The 20,486-nt window shown below is 38.3% G+C and overlaps 1 protein-coding gene across 4 annotated transcripts in view; it reads right to left on the bottom strand.

Annotated features, from left to right (window-relative positions):
• FAM168A (family with sequence similarity 168 member A) overlaps positions 1 to 20,486 on the bottom strand; it is a 203,730-nt gene that overhangs the window by 56,902 nt on the left and 126,342 nt on the right. For all 4 annotated transcript variants that reach the window (XM_058687838.1, XM_058687840.1, XM_058687837.1 and 1 more), the window contains one exon: positions 3,625 to 3,712. In XM_058687838.1, the coding sequence (XP_058543821.1) occupies positions 3,625 to 3,694 (70 nt within the window). In that variant the 5' untranslated portion in view covers positions 3,695 to 3,712. The remainder of the gene's footprint in view (positions 1 to 3,624; positions 3,713 to 20,486) is intronic.

The raw sequence follows: 20,486 nt of genomic DNA, 5'->3' as shown, positions 1-20,486 counted from the left end.
AGTCCTCTCTGCCAAAGAGACTTGGGTTGCTGAGACACTAAACTGGGAAGAAAAAGAGCAACTACTGCTCGGTAGGTCCTGGTTTTGGCATTAATTTCTTAGAGTAAACACACAACAATTTTAGCATATCGTAAATATTTTCAAACAGAAATTTCAAAATATTTACTATTAATGTTAAGTAGGGATAATAAGGCTGTTGTGATAAACATAAACATATGAAATTGAAAGTAATAACAGCTATAGTTATATCAGGCTCAACATCCAACATATTTGAATGTTTTTTTGAGTTGCCTCGCATTAAGAAAATCCTGATTTACAAACACAAGTAGCTACGACTATTTGTGTTTCTTTAAAAATTAACATGCGGGGCGCCTGGGTGGCGCAGTCGGTTAAGCGTCCGACTTCAGCCAGGTCACGATCTCACGGTTCGTGAGTTTGAGCCCCGCGTCGGGCTCTGGGCTGATGGCTCGGAGCCTGGAGCCTGTTTCTGATTCTGTGTCTCCCTCTCTCTCTGCCCCTCCCCCGTTCATGCTCTGTCTCTCTCTGTCCCAAAAAATAAATAAAAAACGTTGAAAAAAAAAAAATTAAAAAAAAAAAATTAACATGCATTCTTAGAAGCTTAACACACTGATCATCTTATTTGTATACATACTTTATAAAAATAGTTCTAAATATTTTTAATAAATCAAATCACATTATTTGAGGAATTTCTGAAGCAACTTCCTAGTGTTTTTACAGAGCAAAGTATGGAACAATTAGACAAAGGACACTTAGAGAACCCTCAAGTTTCTGTCTAGGAAGTTAGGATACACAGTAAAGTGCGAAGTTATAAGAAGGAACCAATATATTCCGAAATTCACTGCCAATGACTCTCTTCTGGGACAAAACTCTCTACTCCCTCTTTCACTTCCAATCCTGCCATGAAGACCATTATTAATCTACTTTTTGAGTGTCATTTCCCACTTTTCCCCTTTTCTTTTTTTTTAATAAAGATTTTATTTCTTTTTTTTAAGTAATCTCCTTCCCAGTGTGGGGCTCTAACTCATGACTCTCAGACCAAGAGTTGCATGTTCTTTTGACTGAGCCAGCCAGGCGCTCCCCCACGTTTCCCCTTTCCTGCTCTTTACTCCAACTAATCTCAAGTAATGACTGTATGTAATCTGACCATACCTTCTTACTTCCCAATGTGTTTATTCATATTGTTACCTTCACCTTGGATCTATAATCACTGTATTCTTGAAGGCCCATGCTATGCTAAGCACCCTGCTGGACAATCTAAATACATTTTCTTATTTATTTCTATTACCATATGTTTTACCCATATTTATTTATTTGTAAATAATAACATTTTTAAGTGCTTACTTTATGCCAGATATTATATGCTCAGTGCCTTACACTAGTTCATTTAATCCTTATGACAGCCCTAAATCAAAACAGTATCGTACTGACACAAAAGTACACACATAGATCAATGGAATGGATTAGACAGTCCAGAAATAAACCCATGTTTATATGGTTAATTAATCTATGACAACGGAGGCAAGAATATACAATGGAGAAAAGACAGTCTCTTTAATAAATGTAGCTGGGAAACTGGACAGCTACATGCAAAAGAATAAAAGTGGACCACTTTCTTAAGCCATACACAGAAATAAACTCAAAACAGATTAAAGGCCTAAATGTGAGACAGGAAACCATAAAATTCTTAAAAGAAAACATCTCTCTGACACTGGCCATTGCAACATTTTTCTAGGTATGTCTCTTAAGGCAAGGGAAACAAAAGCAAAAATAAATTACTGGGACTACATCAAAACACAAAGCTTTTGCATAATAAACCATCAACAAAATGGAAAGGCAATCTACTGACTGGAAGAAAATACTTGCAAATGATATACCCAAGAAGGGGTTAATATCCAAACTATATAAATAACTTACATAACCTAACACCAAAAAACCCCCAAATAATCCAATTAAAAATGGGCAAGGGATCTGCATAGACGTTTTTCCAAAGAAGACATATAAATGGCAAAGAGACACATGAAAAGATGCTCAGCATCACTCATCATCAGGGAAATGCAAGTCAAAACCACAATGAGATATCACCTCATGCTAAAATCAAAAACACAAAAAAGAACAAGTGTTGGTGAAAAAAAAGACCCCTTGTGTACTGCTGATGAGAATGCAAACTGGTGCCATCACTATGGAAAACAGTACGGAGGTTCCTCAAAAAATTCAAAACAGAAATAACATATGATGCAATAATTCCACTACTGTGTATTTACCCAAAGAACACTAATTTGAAAAGATATATGCATCTGTATGTTTACTGGAGCATTTTTTTGCAATAGCCAAATTATAGAAGCAACCTAAGTGTCCACTGACAGATGAATGGATAAAAAAGATGTGGGGCGTGTGTGTGTGTGTGTGTGTGTGTGTGTGTGTGTGTGTGTGAATGGAGTATCACTCAACCATGAAAAAGAAGATCTTGTCATTTGCAACAACACAGATGGACTTAGAGGGTATTACACTAAAGTGAAGTAAGACAGAGAAAGACAAATACCCCATGGTTTCACTTTGTGTGGAATCTAAAAAATAATTAAACACAACACAAACAGACCTATAAATACAGAGAACAGACTAATGGTTATGGTTGCCAGAGGGGAGTTGGATGGGGGATGCAAAATGGGTGAAGGGGAGTGGGAGATACAGGTTCTAGATATAAAATGAATTAAGTCACAAGGATAAAAGGTACAGCATAGGGATAGTCAATGATAATGTAATAGTGTAGTATGGTGACAGATGGTAAGTACATTTGTGGTAAGCACAGCACAACAGATAGACTTGTCCAATCAGTATGCTGCATACCTGAAACTGAAGTAATAGTGTGTGTCAACTATACTTCAATTTAAAAAAACAAACACCTAGAATAAAGAATAAGTGTGAGGAACAAAAAAAAAAAAAAAAAGAAAGGAAGGAAGGAAGAAGGTAATATTATAATGGGAATACAAAGGCTCTGGAAGGTTAAAAAAATTTGCCTAAGGCCAAGTATGGGAGAGAATGATTCCAGGAAGAGTGCTCTCTGAGCTCAGAGCGGAGTTCTTAAAGAACAAGGTGATGCTATCAGAGGACAATGGCAGTCCAGACAGAGGGACAACATACACAAAGAGAGAAGTAGGAAACAGCTTGGTATGCAGTTCAGGAAAAAGATCAGCTTTCAGGATCAGCAGACCTGGGCTCAAATATCTATTTTTGGTTTTGTTTTATGGCCTCTTACTGTGACTATGGCTTTCTCAACTGTCAAATGGTGATAAGAAGCTGTACCATGAAAAACTGGTTTAAAATCAAACATGATATGTGAAACTGTACATCACAGGGCTAGGTCCATGGTAGGTATTCAATAAATGTTACCTCCCTTCCTTTCCCCTAGATGACAATTCAACAATCCTTAGTTGTAAGAATGTCATTTCCATCTCCATTGAACCCCAGACATATCTCTCTTCTACAAGTTCCCAAGCTTTACCAGGGCTTTTGGAGGCACAGTATACCAAAAGTCATTCAGCAAGTTATTTGGTAATGCCCTTAACCACCGTTTTTCAAAATGAGAACTATTTTCACACCACTTACCTGTGTAGGCCATGTTCTTAGGGTTGCCATAAGGAGCCCCAGGCTGCACGGGGCTATAAACAGGGTTCATTGTGGAAGACTGAGGATCCTGTACAGAAACAAAGAAAATAGCACTGATTATTGATTGTTCATTTTCCCTGACATCAGTTTCCCTTCTATAATCTTCAACTTATACTCACAGAGAACAACATGGTATAGCAGAAAGAAGCAAAAAGCCATTTGTTTGTACTTGGCCCTATGCTATACACTTTTCTCCTTATACAAATGAAGATACTGAGAAGCAGAGAGGTGATACAACTTGCCTAATGTCAACCCAGACCTTTTGGCTTTTAGTTCAGAACCAGACCCACTATCCCACAGATGACTCTGCCACTGGTATACTGTGTGGCATTGGCCAAGTCACTTCCCCTCTCCGGACTCTAACATCGTGATGTCAAATCAATTAGTTTAGGCTCTCTGAGGTCTTTTCCAATGCTAAGGATGCCAGTCCGGGAGTTGGGTAAGGATGCACTTCTACTGTTCATCAGGGGAGTGTAAGAGCCAAACAATAAATACACAGACTATTAGGAAGAGCAGCAAGTGTCTCACCAACCCTTTGCACCTGCAGAGGACAAGATACCAGTTACTAACAGATTTGGGAAAAATGGAAATTTATCACCACTGAGAATTTTAATGCAAAACACAGTCAAGATCTCTTTCAAAATTTGTTCAACAGAAAGAAACTTGGAAATCTGTGTGCAGTAAGTATCACCTGCACAAGTGCTCTGTTAATTACCTTAATGAAGCACATTCTCCATTCTGATTAATGGAAAAATCTGTCATTAAACTCTGTTTTACAGCCCATTTGTCCCATCTTGTTTAGAGAACCATCTCTGACACATAGGCCAGTACATGTTTGAAAAACTTGTCTCTACAAATATATTATCTACACTTCATAAAAATCAAACAATTCTCTCCTAACTAGGCTCACATGATGGATGGGCAATTTTTTAGGTCATTAACTTCTCTTATAGCACCTCAGGACAGGAAACAAGTCAAATGTCAAGACAGGCAGTCAACAACTGGCTTGATGACAACTGCTCTGAGATTAATTAAGTCTTTCCAGGCTTCTGGAATGAGAGGTGGAGTAAAGATGGGTTCCCAAGGAGAGGAAGGCAGGGTGGTCAAACAGGCAAAAAGGAAAATGCTACTGGTTAATTCCAGAGGCTAGAACTTCCTGAAAGGTAGCCAATGGGCAGCCCTGGCAAATGACCCCAAGGCAACAGGCTAGATTAAACTACTACCAGCAAATGAACTGAAAACTTGAGGATGAAGGTTACAGGATATATATATATTTCGACACAATTTAAGGAGAAAATACCCCTTGCATCCAGAGTTGTCTAAGAATATGGCCAGGTAACATTCTCTCTCTAAATATAAGCACTCTCCTTAACAGATACTGGGAGAATTAAAAAAGATCTCAGAATGTCAAAATACACCACCAACCGTCAGGTGGTGCACACATGTAAATGATGATGGTGATGATGTGATGGCAGCAACAACACAGAAGACAACCTGTACACTTTTCCTGCCTTAGGTCTCTCTTCTACCCAACTAGTTCTTTGCTAAATAATGTGGCGTAAGCAAGACTGTTAAAGTGCTAAGCAGCACAACTGGCCCTGTAAAATCTAGTCACACTCCTAATAAGAAGGTAATCCATATTGCTGATTGGGCAAGGTATGAAAATGTTTTTCATAACCAAAGAAACTCAAAAACTTTGGAAATGGTTTCCTCCTGCTCCAAAATGAGGGCCTCAGCCTCAAAAGGATATCTTGACTGGGGAGCACCCCACAACAGCATTGATTCCAAGCCCTACTGATGACTGACAGAAATGAGATATTCCATGGGTTCAAAATTTGGATTAAGAATGTGACAGCCACTTCTGGGGAAGCTGCTTGCAGGAAGACACGGTCCCTGGCTTTCAAGGGTAAGTCAACCCTTTACGAGAGAATCCACATATTCTTAATAGTTTCAGGGACAGACTAAACATGAGTAGGAAGATCACAAGCTCTATGATCAGACAGATTTAGGTTCAAATCCTAGCACTGCCACCTACCAAATGTGGGACCACAGGCCACTAACCTTTCTGAGCTTCAGTTTCCTCTAGCCTCAAAATGGAAAATATTACATACTTTATAAAGGTGTTGTAAGGTTTTCTTAAAACAGATTTATTGAGGTATAATTTACATATAGTAAAACTTACCCCTTTGGGGTATATAGTTCTATGACCCCTGAAAATGTGTAGTCATACAAACACCACCACAAGTAAAATATAAAGCATTTTCATCACCCCAAAAAGTTCTCTCATCTTTGTATTCAATACCCTCCCACTGATTCCCAGCCTGTGACAACCACTGATCTGTTTTCTGTTGCTCTATATATACACACATAACAACTTTTACTTTATAGATGAAATAAGTGAAGCTGAAAAAAGGTAATGAACAGCCCAAGGTCACAAAGCAAGTTAAGGGCAGGGTCAAGACTAGCACCCCAAATGGATCAAAGACCTAAATGAAAGAGCTGAAATACAAAACTCATACAAGAAGGAAGAAAATACAGGCATAAACCTTTGTAACCTTGGACTGGCAATGGTTTCTTAAATATACCAAGAGTACAAACAACCAAAGGAAAAAAAATACACTGGATTAATCAAAACTAAAAACTTTTGTGCTTTAAAGACACCATTAAGAAAGTGAAAGACAACCCAGAGAAGGAGAGAAATTTGCTGACCATATACAGTTGACCCTTGAACAATGCAGGGGTTAGGGGTGCCAAACCCCTGTGCAGTCCAAAATCTGTATGTAACTTTGACTCTCCCAAAACTTAACTACTAAGAACCTACTGCTGACTGGAGAATATAAACATTCGAATAACACGTATTTTGTCTATGTATTACATACTGTATTTTTGTAATAAAGCTAGAAAAAGAAAATGTTATTAAGGAAATCATAAGGAAAATACATTTACAATATTGTACGGTAAAAAAAAATCCACGTGTAAGTGGACCCACACAGTTCAAACCCATGTTGTTCAAGGGTCAACTGTATAGGATAGGGGATTGGAGTTTTTTTAAGGTTTTGTTGTTGTTGTTGTTGTTGTTGTTTTAATTCTGAGAGAGCAAGAGCACAAGTGGGGGAGCCGCAGAGAGAAAGGGGGACAGAGAAAATTCCAAGCAGGCACTGCATAGACAGTGCAGAGACCGACATGGGGCTAAGAACCCATGAACTCTGAGATCATGACCTGAGGCAACATCAAGAATCAGATGCTTAACTGAGTCACCCAAGTGCCCCGGGTATTGTATTTGTATATAAATATAAATATCTGTATTTAAAAAATATAAAGAACTCTTATCTTGGGGTGCCTGGGTGGCTCAGTCAGTTAAGTGTCCGACTTCCACTCAGGTCATGATCTTGCGGTTCATGAGTTTGAGCCCTGCATTGGGCTCCGTGCTGACAGTCCATAGCCTGGAGCCTGTTTTGAATTCTGTCTCCCTCTCTCTCTCTGCCCCTCCCCCAGTCGCTGTCTTTCTCAAAAATAAACATTAAAAAAATTTTTTTGGAAAAAAAAAAAAACCTCTTATCTTTACTCAATAATAAAAAGGCCAATAACTCAATTAAAAAATGGGCAAAGGATCTGAACACACATTTCTTCAAAGAAGTTATATAAATGATATAATGAGATACTACTTCTCTACACTAAATGGCTGAAATAAAAAGATAACAAAAAGTGTTGACAAGTGTGTGAAGAAAATGGAACCCTCATACAAAGCTGGTGGGAATGTAAAACGACACAGTCATTTTAGAAATAAATCTGATAGTTCCTCAAATAATTAAACAGAGTTACGATATAATCCAGCAATGCCACTCCTAGGTATATACCACAGAGAAATGAAAACACATGTCCACATGAATGTTCACAGCAGCATTATTCATGATAGTCAAAAGATGGAAACAGGGGTGGCTTAGTCAGTGAAGCATGCAACTTTTTTTTTTTTTTTGACATTTATTTATTGTTGAGAGACAGAGAGACAGAGCACAAGTGGGGAGGGGCAGAGACAGAAGGAGACAGAATCCGAAGCAGGCTCCAGGCTCTGAGCTGTCAGCACAGAACCTGACGTGGGGCTCGAACTCACAAACTGTGAGATCATGACCTAAGCCGAAGTTGGACCCTCAACCAACTGAGCCACCCAGGTGCCCCGAAGCATGTAACTCTTCATTTCAGCTCAGGATGATCTCATGGTCAGTCAGGGATCAAGCTCTGCATGAAGCCTTCTTGGGAGTCTCTCTCTGCCCCTCCCCCACCTCACTCTCTCTCTCAAAACAAAAACAAAAGAGGGAAACAACCTAAATGTTCAACTGGTGAATGGATAAATGGAATGTGATACATCCATACAATGAAATATTTGGCAATAAAAAGAAATGGAGTATTGATACATGATACAACATAAATGAATCTTGAAAACATTACATTAAGTGAAAGAAACCAGTCACAAAAGGTCACATATTACATGATTCCATTTATATGAAATTTCAAGAATAGGCAAACCTATAGAGACAAAGGTAGATTAATGGTTGCCTAGATTAGTTCATGACACATGAAACCTAATAACTTCCAAATCCACATTTTCTCACAATAATTATTATAACGTAACACTCAACCACACATCCACACCCACATACACCCTACTTTCATAACATTTCTTCCTGATCACTCCTTAAGCAATTCAAACCCACCATACCCAAAAGTAAACTCAGAATCTTTTCCCAGCCCCATTCTTTCATCCTGTATTGCCTGTCTCAGAGTTACTGACAATCCATCCACCTAGCACCTAAGACTAAAACCTGGAAGTTATCCTAAATGCCACCCACTCTTTCACACCTGATCATGAGCTCCCAAAAAACCCTACTGCCCCCGTTTGAAGTTTCATCATCTCTTGTCTAAACTACTACAACAGTGCCAAGAAGTCTATTTTTCCACATTCTAACCCAGTCTACCTCATCCTTGATATTCATTATTAAAACAAAGGTTGGATGGGTTACTCTCCTCAAAGGCTTTGGGAATAAAATCCAAATTCTTTCACATGGTGTACAATATTCTCTATGCTCTATGGGATAGGGCTTAGGAATCTATGCATTTATGTTTCCAAGGAGATTTTGAAGCCCAAATAGTTTGAAGACAATGCCTGAGACTCTCTTTCCCAAATGTCATTTGTCCCACATAAACTTGATAGAAGAACAACAAATATTCCTACCTACACTTGAGCTGGGAGAGGAGGAGAGACAAAATTTTCTAAAAAGTAAAATATATTGTATATCAGATAGTGGTAAATGCAATAGAGAAATCCACTGAGGGTAGACAAGGAGTGCTGGCCGGGGGAGGGGAAGTGCAATTTTTTAAATGGCTAGAGAAAGTGTCATTGAGTGACATCTAAGCAATGAATAAGTTGAAGAAGCAAGCCATACAGCTGAGAGGAAACTGTCCAAGTAGAGGAAACAGCAAATGCAAATGCCCTGAAGTGGAACTATGTCTGAGAAACACCATGGAGGCCACTTTAGCTAGAAAGCAGCGAATGAAAGGGAAAAGAGTAGACAGTGACATCAGACAGGTAATAAGGGCCAAATCATGCAGAGCCTTGTAGACCAGTATAAGGAATTTGTTTTTTATTTGAAATAAGAAGCCACTGGAGTATTTTGCGCAGAAGAGTGACATGATTTGACTTCATTTTAAGACTACTTTGGCTGCTGAGCTGAGATCAGATGGCAGGAAGGCAAATGGAAAAGAAGGGAAATTAGTCAGGATGCTATTTGAAATAATCCAGATGAAGAATAATGGTGGCTTGAAACAGGGTGGTAGCAGTGGTGATAGTGGTGGTGGAAAGTAGTCATATTTTGGATATATTTTGAAGAACAGGCTGACAGAAATTACCAATGGATTGAATATGGAGTATGAGAAGGAGAAAGACATTAAGGATGACTCCAAAGCTAACTTGAGAAATTGGAATAATAAAAATAACCACTTACTGGGATGAGAACTATGAAGAGAGCATGTTTGGGAGTGAAAAACAAATTTGGATTTGGACTTAAATTTGTGATACCTAAGAATACTACTACTGATTGATAGTACAATCTATCAATGATTGATAGTACATTACTACAATGATTGATACACAATGGGTATTGTGTAGGGATTAACCACTACCAATACTATAAATATTACCTCTATTACCGGCAGCTACTATTTACTGAACCTCTACCAGGTGACAGGCACTGCGCTAGAGACTTACCTTATTAAGTCCCTATAAGTCTTAAAAGGTCACAGTGATCTTGCAATATAGGTATTATTTTCACTGTATTATAGATAAATAAACTTAAGTCTAGAGAAATAAAGCAAACTATCCAAAGTCTCATTACTAAGAATTGAGAAAGGTCAGTTTCATAACCAGGTCTGTCTGATTCCAATGTCTAAGCTACTTCCACCATGCGAGATGAAGTTCCTAGTCTCCCAAACCCAGCACTAGATTCTCCTCTGGAATGGCAGGCCCTGAGCCCTTCCCTTTAACTCAGGATCCCTTGTGACCTTGACAGATTCCTCTCATGGAGGCAGTTCATATCTACCTGCTGGGTCCCAGCGGGGCACACACAGTCAGTTACAAGAGAATAAAAGCACTGCCTGCCTGACTTCTACAATCTCAGCTGCCATACACTCCCTACCCATCCGACCTGATTTCACTTCTTTAGTAAGAAAAGTAAGTGCCCACTGTGCACATCCTTCCTAGCTCTCTCTCCAGAGCCAAGTATGGAGTTGCCCCTGCTTCCTGGGGCTGAACCACAGCAAGTCCTCATTTCTTGTGCCAGCGAACACAACTGTGTAATAGCTTCCTTCTCATCTTATTCAGAATAAAATCCAAAATCCTTATAAAAGTCTACAAGGCCTTCTATGATCTGACCTCACGTGCCCACATCTCTGATTGCAACTCCTACTACTACTACTGCCTTGCTTTCTCCACTCCAATCACAATGACCTCCTTGTTCTCTGAACACAGCATGCATGCTTACATCTCAGGATCTTTGCACTTGCTCTTCCCCCCACCCCGAATGCCCTTCCCCTAGATATCCAAATAGTATACTCCCTCACTTCAATCAGGTCTCATCTCTTACCAGAAATGACTTCTTTACCTTAACCCACCTACCTAAAATACTTCCTCCAAAGATGTTATTCTCTGTCCCATCATCCTGTTTTACCTCTCCTATTGATACCTATCACTACCTTATATATTTTCTTACCTATTTATTTTCTCCCCAATTAGAGTAAGTTCCATAAGAATATGGATTCTGTTTGTCTTGTATCCCCAGCACCCAAAATATTACCCAGCACAGAACGGACACTAAATACATAGTAGTTGAATGAATAATGAACCATCCTTCATATTCTCCAAAAGACAACTCTGAAAAAAGCGTCAAAGTGCTTGCCACTTCTTGGCATATCCCAGTGAACTACTTGGCTCCACATCTCCCCAGTATTTATTTCCATTGTCCATAGGAGCCTCCATTGGTAGTTCACCCCTCTAATTGCAGAATAAGCAGTGGTGAGCCAGAATAACATGTGAGAGAGAAAACAGGTCCTAAAAACTTCCCTCCTGGTGCAGCTAGCAGCTTTCATACCCAGACTGTTCTGCAAGTGACCTGTTGCTGCTCCCCCAAAAAACACGTGAACTATTTCTTTCAAACCAACAGTAAAACCTATGAGCATAAAATGACAAGGAAAAAAAAAAGCCCATGGATTCAGGATGAGTACTTGGAAGTACTACATGCACAACAGGTTGCAGCATTAAAAATTAGTGTTGTAGCTTGCAAACTACTTTAAAATTTTCAAAAGTTTTACCATTTACAAAGTGTTTTACAGTTTATGAAAATTTTAACTACTATTTCACTTGATACTTTGAGGTAAGCAATGCAAATTAACTTCATTTGACAGATAAAGGAATGAAAGCTCAAATGTTTATTGCACTTTGGATGGGTACTGTACAGAAAAGAGAAAGATGGTGTCTGCCCAAAGAAGGTTATGGTCTAGTTGGGGAATTTTTAAAGTTCAATAAAAATAAAGATGCCAAAAATAATACAAGGAGACAGAAATTCTGGAATGCTTAAATTGCTCAGCAAACCTTCTCCCTAAAAAGCAACAAAACTGAATAAAATTGTCAAAAACAACCAATTAAGGCCTCTGAAAATTAACCAAAAGCATACATACATCAAATTGAGAAAGGATTATTCAGGAAAAATTATTGAACCATACTAAGAACGTGAGAATCTGTGGCATTTTAGCCTAGAGCTGCCCTTATCTCCCAACCCCCAGCTTCCTGGGAGTAATTCTGTCAGAGCAGGCCAGGCCAGGCCAAGAGGATGACTGGAGCCAGAGTGGGCTGATTTAATCTGAAGCTGAGCATAGAAAATCAGCTCTGGATACTGCCCAGCATCACAATAGGGTGACAATCTGAGGAACAATAGTAAACAATCCAGGAAGGCCACTACTGGAGCTAGACTAAGGTCATACTATTAGTATTAGGTAGGGCAGGCAACAGAGCAGATAAACCAGAAATTTAAAAGGGCATACTAGGGAACCAAACAGCCATAATGGGTCTTGGTAAGACCTACTATGGGATCCCTGGTGGTAAAACTTCACAGTTGCTAAGGAGAAACTGGAGAGGGTCCTAGCTATTTACTGACTCTATGTGAATGTAAGGCCTTGAACACACTGAAACTAAAGGCTGATGCAGAATTGTAAGTTGTCTGAAATTTGAATGCATTCCCCAAATGACAAACAGATCCTATAGCAAAGAGTACAAAATTTCCTGGCCTAGGGGTTAAGCCAATCATTGACCACTAATCTACACTGACCCAGGGGTGACTTTTAAGAAGCCAAGTTTAAAAATTAAAACAATAGTTTTAAAAGTGTGACCAGAATAAACTACATTCATGTTAAATAAATAACTAAATATTCATGTTTAAAAAAAAGACATCAGTAGTCACACACTACAGAAGAGATAGTCACTACAGAATAGTCTAAGCTAGTTACTAAATAAACAAAAACACCCAGCAACAATATCCCCCAACCTCCAAGGGGAAAGAATCTGAATCAAGAGTTGCTACAATATATTATCTAGAACATGTAGTTTTCAACCAAAAAAAAAAAAAAAAAAGAATCATGCAAAGAAACAGTGAAGTGTGCCCCATTTACTAAGGAAAAAAAAAAAGACCATAGATACTGACTCAAGGGAGCCCAGATATTGGAATCAGCAGATAAATATTTTAAAACAGCTATTATAAATTAATAAAAGGAAACCATATTTAAAGAATTAAATGAAAGTATGATCATAATAACTCATCAAATAGAGAATATCAACATATAGAAATTATAAAAATAAAAGAACCAAATAGAAACTGTATTCTGAAATAAAATATTCAAGGATTCAACAACAAATCTGAGCTGACAGAGAAAAAAATCATCAAATCCAAAGACAGATCAATATAGATTATACAATCTGAAAAACAAAAATAAAAATAAACTGAGTGAGTGACCTGTGGGAAATATCAATCAAACCAACATGTAAGTAATGGGAGTTCCAGAAAGAGGAAAGAAAAAAAAATGAGCAGAAAATATTTGAAGACATAATGGCTAAAAGCTTCCCAAATTTGATTTTAAAAACAAATAGGGGTGCCTGGGTGGCTCAGTGGTTGAGGGTCCAACTCGATTTCGGCTCAGGTCATGATTTCGGCTGAGGGTCAAGTCCTGTTTCTGGCTCCACACTGGGCATGGAGCCTGCCTGAAATTTTCTCTCTCTCTCTCTCTCTCTCTCTCTCTCTCTCTCTCTCTGCTCCTCTGCCCTGCTCTCCTCATGCTCTCTCTCCCTCCCTCTCAAATTAAAAAAACAAGAAAGAAAACATTAAACTACACATGTAAGATAGATAATGAACTCCAAGTTGGCTAAACACAAAAAATATCCATACCTGTGTACATCAGAGTAAAAACTGCAGAAAGCCAAAGAGAAATTTTTGAAAGTGGCAAGAGAAAACAATCTGTCAGATAAAAGGGAACAAGATTAACAGCTCACTTCTCATCAGAAATGATGGAGGCTAGAGGCAGTGGAATGATATATAAAATGTGCTAAAACAAAAAAAAGTAAACATATCAATCAAGATTTATAACCCCTTGGAACCACAGAAGAGCCTGAAAAGTCAAAGCAATCCTGAGAAAGAACAAAGCTGGAGGTATCACAATTCCAGATTTCAAGATATACTATAAAGCTGTAGTAATCAAAACAAGTATGGTATTGGCACAAAAAACAGACACACAGATCAAAGGAACAGAATAAAGACCCCAGAAATAAACCCACATTTCATGGTCAATTAATCTATGATAAAGGAGACAAGAATATACAATGGCTAAAAGACAGTCTTTTCAATAAATGGTACTGGAAAGACTGGACAGCTACATATAAGAGAATGAAACTGGACCACTTCTGAACACCATACACAAAAACAAACACAAAACAATAAAGACATAAATGTGAGACTTAAAACCATAAAAATCCTAGAGAACACAGTTATCTCTCTAATATCAGCCATAGCAACATTTTTCTAGATATGTTTCCTAAGGCAAGGGAAACAAAAGCAAAAATAAACTATTGGGACTACATCAAAATAAAAAGCTTTTGCACAGTGAAGGAAACCATCAACAAAATGAAAAGACAACACACTGAATGGGAGAAGATACTTGCAAATGATGTATCTGATCAGGATCTGATACCCAAAATATAAAAAGAACTTACACAACTTGGGACGCCTGGGTGGCTCACTGGGTTAAGCAACTGACTTCAGCTCAAGTCATGATATCACAGTTCATGAGTTTGAGCCCCACATCAGGTTCTGTGCTGACAGGTCAGAGCCTGGAGCCTGTTTCAGATTCTGTGTCCCCCTCTCTGTCTCTGCCCCTCCCCCACTTGTGCCCTGTCTCTCTCTCTCTCAAAAATAAACAAACATTAAAATTTTTTTAAAAAGAACTTATACAACACCAAAAAAAAGCAAAAAAAATTAAAAACAAACAAACAAACAAACAACAATCTGATTAAAAAATGGGAAGAGGACCTGAACAGACATTTTTCCAAAGACATAAAGATGGCCAACAGATACATGAAAAGCTCAGTATCAGTCACTGACAGGGAAATGCAAATCAAAACCACAATGAGATACCATCTCATGCCTGTATGAATGGCTAAAATCAGGAATACAAGAAACAACAAATGTTGGTAAGCATGTGGAGAAAAAGGAACCCCCATGCACTGCTGGTGGTAATGCAAATTGATACAGTCACTGTGGAAAACAGTATGGAGGTTCCTCAAAAAATTAAAGATATATGATCCAATAATTCCACTATTGGGTATTTACCCAAGAAAAATGAAAACACTAATTCAAAAAGATATATGCACCCCTATGTTTATTGTAGCATTTACAATAACCAAGACATGAAAACAACCTAAGTGTCCATAAATAGACAAATGGGTAAAGAAAACATATATACACACACACATATACAATGGAATACTACCCAGCCATAAAAAAGGATGAGATCATGCCATTTGAGACAACATGGATGGACCTAGAGGGTATTATGCTAAGTGAAATAAAGCAGACTGAGAAAGACAAATATCATTATGATTCCATTCATAAATGGAATCTATAAAAAATAAATAAAACAGAAAGCAGAATCAGGACTATAAACAAAAAACAAACTGATAGTTGTCAGAGGGGAGGGTGTTGGAAGGGCTGGGCAAAAGGGTGTGGAGAGGAGAGGGAGATACAGGCCTCCAGTTATGGAATGAGTGAGTCATGGGAATATAAAGCAGAGCATGAGGAATACAGTCAGTGACAATGTAATAGCATTATAATGGGACAGATGATAGCTATACTTGGGTGAACATAGTATAATGTATAAACTTATCAAACCACTAAGTTGTATACTTAAAATATCTAACACTGTGTCAACTTTTCTCAAAAAATAAAATAAAAATAAAAAATAGAGGCAGCTGGGTGGCTAAGTGGGTTAAGCATCCATCTTCAGCTCAGGCCATGATTTAGCAGTTCATGGGTTTGAACTCCACATTGGGCTCTGTGCTGACAGCTCAGAGCCTGGAGCCTGCTTCAGATGCTGTGTCTCCCTCTCTCTCTGTCCCTCCCCCGCTTGCACTCTCCCTCTCTCTCTCTCTCTCTCTCTCTGAAAAATGAACATTAAAAAAATAAATTAAAAATTAAATATCCTCCTTAAAAAAAGATTTATAACCCCAGCAAAACTATATTCAAAACTGAAGGCAAAAATAAAGGCATTCCCATATAATGACTGAGATAATTCACTGGCAGCAACCTGCCTTTCTAAAAATACTAAAGATGGCACAAAAACAGACACTCAGATCAATGGAACAGAATAGAGAACCCAGAAATGGACCCACAGACGTATGGCCAACTAATCTTTGACAAAGCAGGAAAGAATATCCAATGGAATAAAGACCGTCTCTTCAGCACATGGTGCTGGGAAAACTGGATAGCGACATGCAGAAAAATGAACCTGGACCACTTTCTCACACCATACACAAAAATAAAATGGATAAAACACCTAAATGTAAGATAGGAAGCCATCAAAATCCTCTAGGAGAAAGCAGGCAAAAAACTCTTTGCTCTTGGCCGCAGCAAATTCTTACTCAACACGTCTCCAGAGGCAAGGGAAACAAAAGCAAAATGAATTATTAGGACCTCATCAAAATAAAAAGCTTCTGCACAGCGAAGAAAACAACCAGCAAAACTAAAAGGCAACCAACAGAATGGGAGAAGATATCTGCAAATGACATATCAGATAAAGGGTTAGTATCCAAAATCTATGAAGAACTTATCAAACTCTATACCCAAAAAACAAATAATCCAGTGAAGAAATGGGCAAAAGATATGAATAGACACTTCTCCAAGAAGACATCCAGATGGCCAACTGACACATTAAAAATGCTCCACATCGGGGCGCCTGGGTGGCGCAGTCGGTTAAGCCTCCGACTTCAGCCAGGTCACGATCTCGCGGTCCGTGAGTTTGAGCCCCGCGTCGGGCTCTGGGCTGATGGCTCGGAGCCTGGAGCCTGTTTCCGATTCTGTGTCTCCCTCTCTCTCTGCCCCTCCCCCGTTCATGCTCTGTCTCTCTCTGTCCCAAAAATAAATAAAAAACGTTGGAAAAAAAAAAAAAAATTAAAAAAAATGCTCCACATCACTCATCATCAGGGAAATACAAATCAAAACCACAATGAGATACCACCTCACACCTGTCAGAATGGCTAACATGAGCAACTCAGGCAACAACAGATGTTGGCGAGGATGCGGAGAAAGACAATCTCTTTTGCACTGCTGGTGGAATGCAAACTGGTGCAGCCACTCTGGAAAACAGTATGGAGGTTCCTCAAAAAATTAAAAATAGAACTACCCTACGACCCAGCAATTACACTACTAGGTATTTATCCAAGGGATACAGGTATGCTGTTTCGAAGGGGCACATGCACCCCAATGTTTATAGCAGCACTATCAACAATAGCCGAAGTATGGAAAGTGCCCAAATGTCATTGATGGATGAATGGATAAAGAAGATGTGGTGTGTGTGTGTATGTATGTGTGTGTGTGTGTGTGTGTGTATATGTATATGTATATGTATGTATATATATACATATATATACATACATATACATATACATATAATGGAGTATTACTCGGCAATCAAAAAGAATGAAATCTTGCCATTTGCAGCTACGTGGATGGAACTAGAGGGTATTAAGCTATGTGAAATTAGTCAGAGAAAGACAAATATATGACTTCACTCACATGAGGGCTTTAAGACACAAAACAGATGAACACAAGGGAAGGGAAGCAAAAATAATATAAAAACAGGGAGGGGGACAAAACAGAAGAGACTCTTGGGGCGCCTGGGTGGCTTGGTCGGTTAAGCGTCCGACTTCGGCTCAGGTCATGATCTCACGGTCCCTGAGTTCGAGCCCCGCGTCGGGCTCTGGGCAGATGGCTCAGAGCCTGGAGCCTGTTTCAGATTCTGTGTCTCCCTCTCTCTCTGCCCCTCCCCTGTTCATGCTCTGTCTCTCTCTCTGTCTCAAAAATAAATAAACATTAAAAAAAAATTTTTTAAAAAAAGAGACTCTTAAATATGAAGAACAAACAAAGGATTACTGGAGGGGTTGTGGGAGGGGGGATGGGCTAAATGGGTAAGGGGCATTAAGGAATCTACTCTTGAAATCACTATTGTACTATATGCTAACTAACTTGGATGTAAATTTTAAAAATAAAATAAAAAATAAATTAAAACAAACAAACAAATAAATAAATAAATAAAAATACTAAAGAAATACTGAGGCTATCAGGCTGAAAGGAAATGGTACCAGAGTGTAATTCAAATCCACGTGAAAAAATAAAGAACACCTGTAGAGGTGATTATGTAGGTAAAAAGTATAAATATTTTTCTCTTATATACTGTCTTTTAAATTTATGAAAACAATAACTCCAAAACTGTATTATTGGGCATATTATATATAAAGATTTGACTTATATAAAAACAAGTAAAGGAGAGGGGGGAATGGAATTATATTGAAACAAAGTTTCCATATTTTACTGAAATTCATTTAGTTTGTATCTGAGTAGATTATATGTGAAGCAGACTATAATAAATACAATAATTTGTAATAAATTAAGATATACATTTAATTCCCAAAACAACAAAGAAAATATCAGCAAGAAAAAGGAAAAAACCAATGATACATATCACAACATGAATTAACCTTGAAAATATCATGCAATAAAAGCAGCTGGAGCAAAAGACCACATACTATATGATTCTATTTATATGAAATGTTCAGAAAAGGCAAATTTAGAGAGGCAGACAGATCTTTGGTTACCTGGGATTTGGAGTAGGAATGGGGATTGATAGCACATGGGAGCAAGAGATCTCTATAGGGTAATAAAAATGGTCTAAAACCATTTTAGTGATTTTAGTGATAGTTGCACAATTCTGTAAATTTACTAAAATCACTGAATTGTATACTTAAGGGTGAATATTATCATATATAAGTTATATCTCAATAAAGTGGTTTAAAAATACAAATTAGTGTTTCAAGAAATAGTTCCAGATTTTTTATAAGCTAAAAGTATTGTCATTTAGTTCAACACCTTCATTTTATTTTAAAAAAATTTTTTTTTCAACATTTTTTTATTTATTTTTGGGACAGAGAGAGACAGAGCATGAACGGGGGAGGGGCAGAGAGAGAGGGAGACACAGAATCAGAAACAGGCTCCAGGCTCCGAGCCATCAGCCCAGAGCCTGACGCGGGGCTCGAACTCACGGACCGCGAGATCGTGACCTGGCTGAAGTCGGACGCCTAACCGACTGCGCCACCCAGGCGCCCCTCAACACCTTCATTTTATACACATGAAGATACCTCCTGTGGCAGGCTCTGTGCAAAGTGTTAGAGATAACAGGACACAATTTCTATTCCTGAGGTATTTATAAGAAAGAAACAGACATAGAAATTGACAACTAAAAGCAATACAGTACTGTTATTATACTGAGTGTTTAGAATTTATAACTAACTAAAGGATGGTAGTCAGGGAAAGAACGCTAGAACTACCACTAGGTGGCAAAACACTCAGTTAAAGGATTCTAATTCCTAGTGCCTCCTGTAGTTAGGTGTGGCTATGTAATTAGTTTTGCTCAATGAGATACAATTCAAATATCGTTAGCCTTCTATTAAAGGCTACTTAAAGGGAACAGTGTTATCTGGAGGCCCAGCTTTCTCCACTTACTCCTTCCTGCTATCTAGAATTAGGACACAATGGATTGGAATTCATCAGCCTTCTCTTCCATGATGTAACCTTGAGAATAGAAGTCTCAAATCAAGGATGGTAGAAGGAGCCTGTGTCCTTGATGATTTCATGGAACAATCAGGTCAGGCCTGGACTGCCTACCTCTGTACTTCTTTTACATGAGAGAATAAAACCTTATATTTCCAACCCACTGTTATTTTAGACTGTTGTAGCTGAACCTAGTTCTATTTGAGGGAGAGATGTTGAAGATTTAAAAAACTGTCATTCGATCTGTTTTGAATGATGAGGGGAATTCTACAGAAGGCGAAGGAAAGGGCATTCATGAAACTAAGTCATGAGCGAGCAAGGCAGGATGTCAAGCAGCTCTGAACAACTGGAGCACAGAATCTAAGTGAAACATGATAGGGATATTATCATCCTATACTCATTTCTCAGTTGTGTCTACACAGTTCTTATGAAGAATCTCAGAAGGCCAGATAGGGCATGACTACAGGCCATTTTATGATCCCAGAGCTCTCTGAACTTCTGTTATAAATACTTGTTGCAGCTGTAATTTGCTTGTGCAACTCTTTTCTTCCTGCTACATTTGAAGCACCATGAGGTCAAGGGACCATATGTTTTATCCACTCCTAAATTTCTAGAAAAGGGCCTGGTATAAAGCAGGGTGCTCAGTAAACATCTGTTGATTAGGCAAGATGAATGAATTAATGGGTAAATAAAAATAAACCTTTATTGGAATTCAACAGTTTCATATCACATATTGCTTCTTCCGAGCAAACAAATTTAAGAAAAGTCCATTTCAGTGGGTTTTTCCCCTTAATTTTATCAGTATGATGATACACAAGGAAGGCCAGTTTTTATAATAGATGTCTGCTTCTTTATACGTCTGCCAAATGTAATCAAACTGCCCATTAGATT

This window comes from Neofelis nebulosa, chromosome 10 (assembly GCF_028018385.1).
Source record: "Neofelis nebulosa isolate mNeoNeb1 chromosome 10, mNeoNeb1.pri, whole genome shotgun sequence".
Classification (NCBI taxonomy): domain Eukaryota; kingdom Metazoa; phylum Chordata; class Mammalia; order Carnivora; family Felidae; genus Neofelis; species Neofelis nebulosa.
The sequence above is the reverse complement of the archived record's forward strand: the minus strand, read 5'-3'. Positions and strand labels throughout refer to the sequence as shown.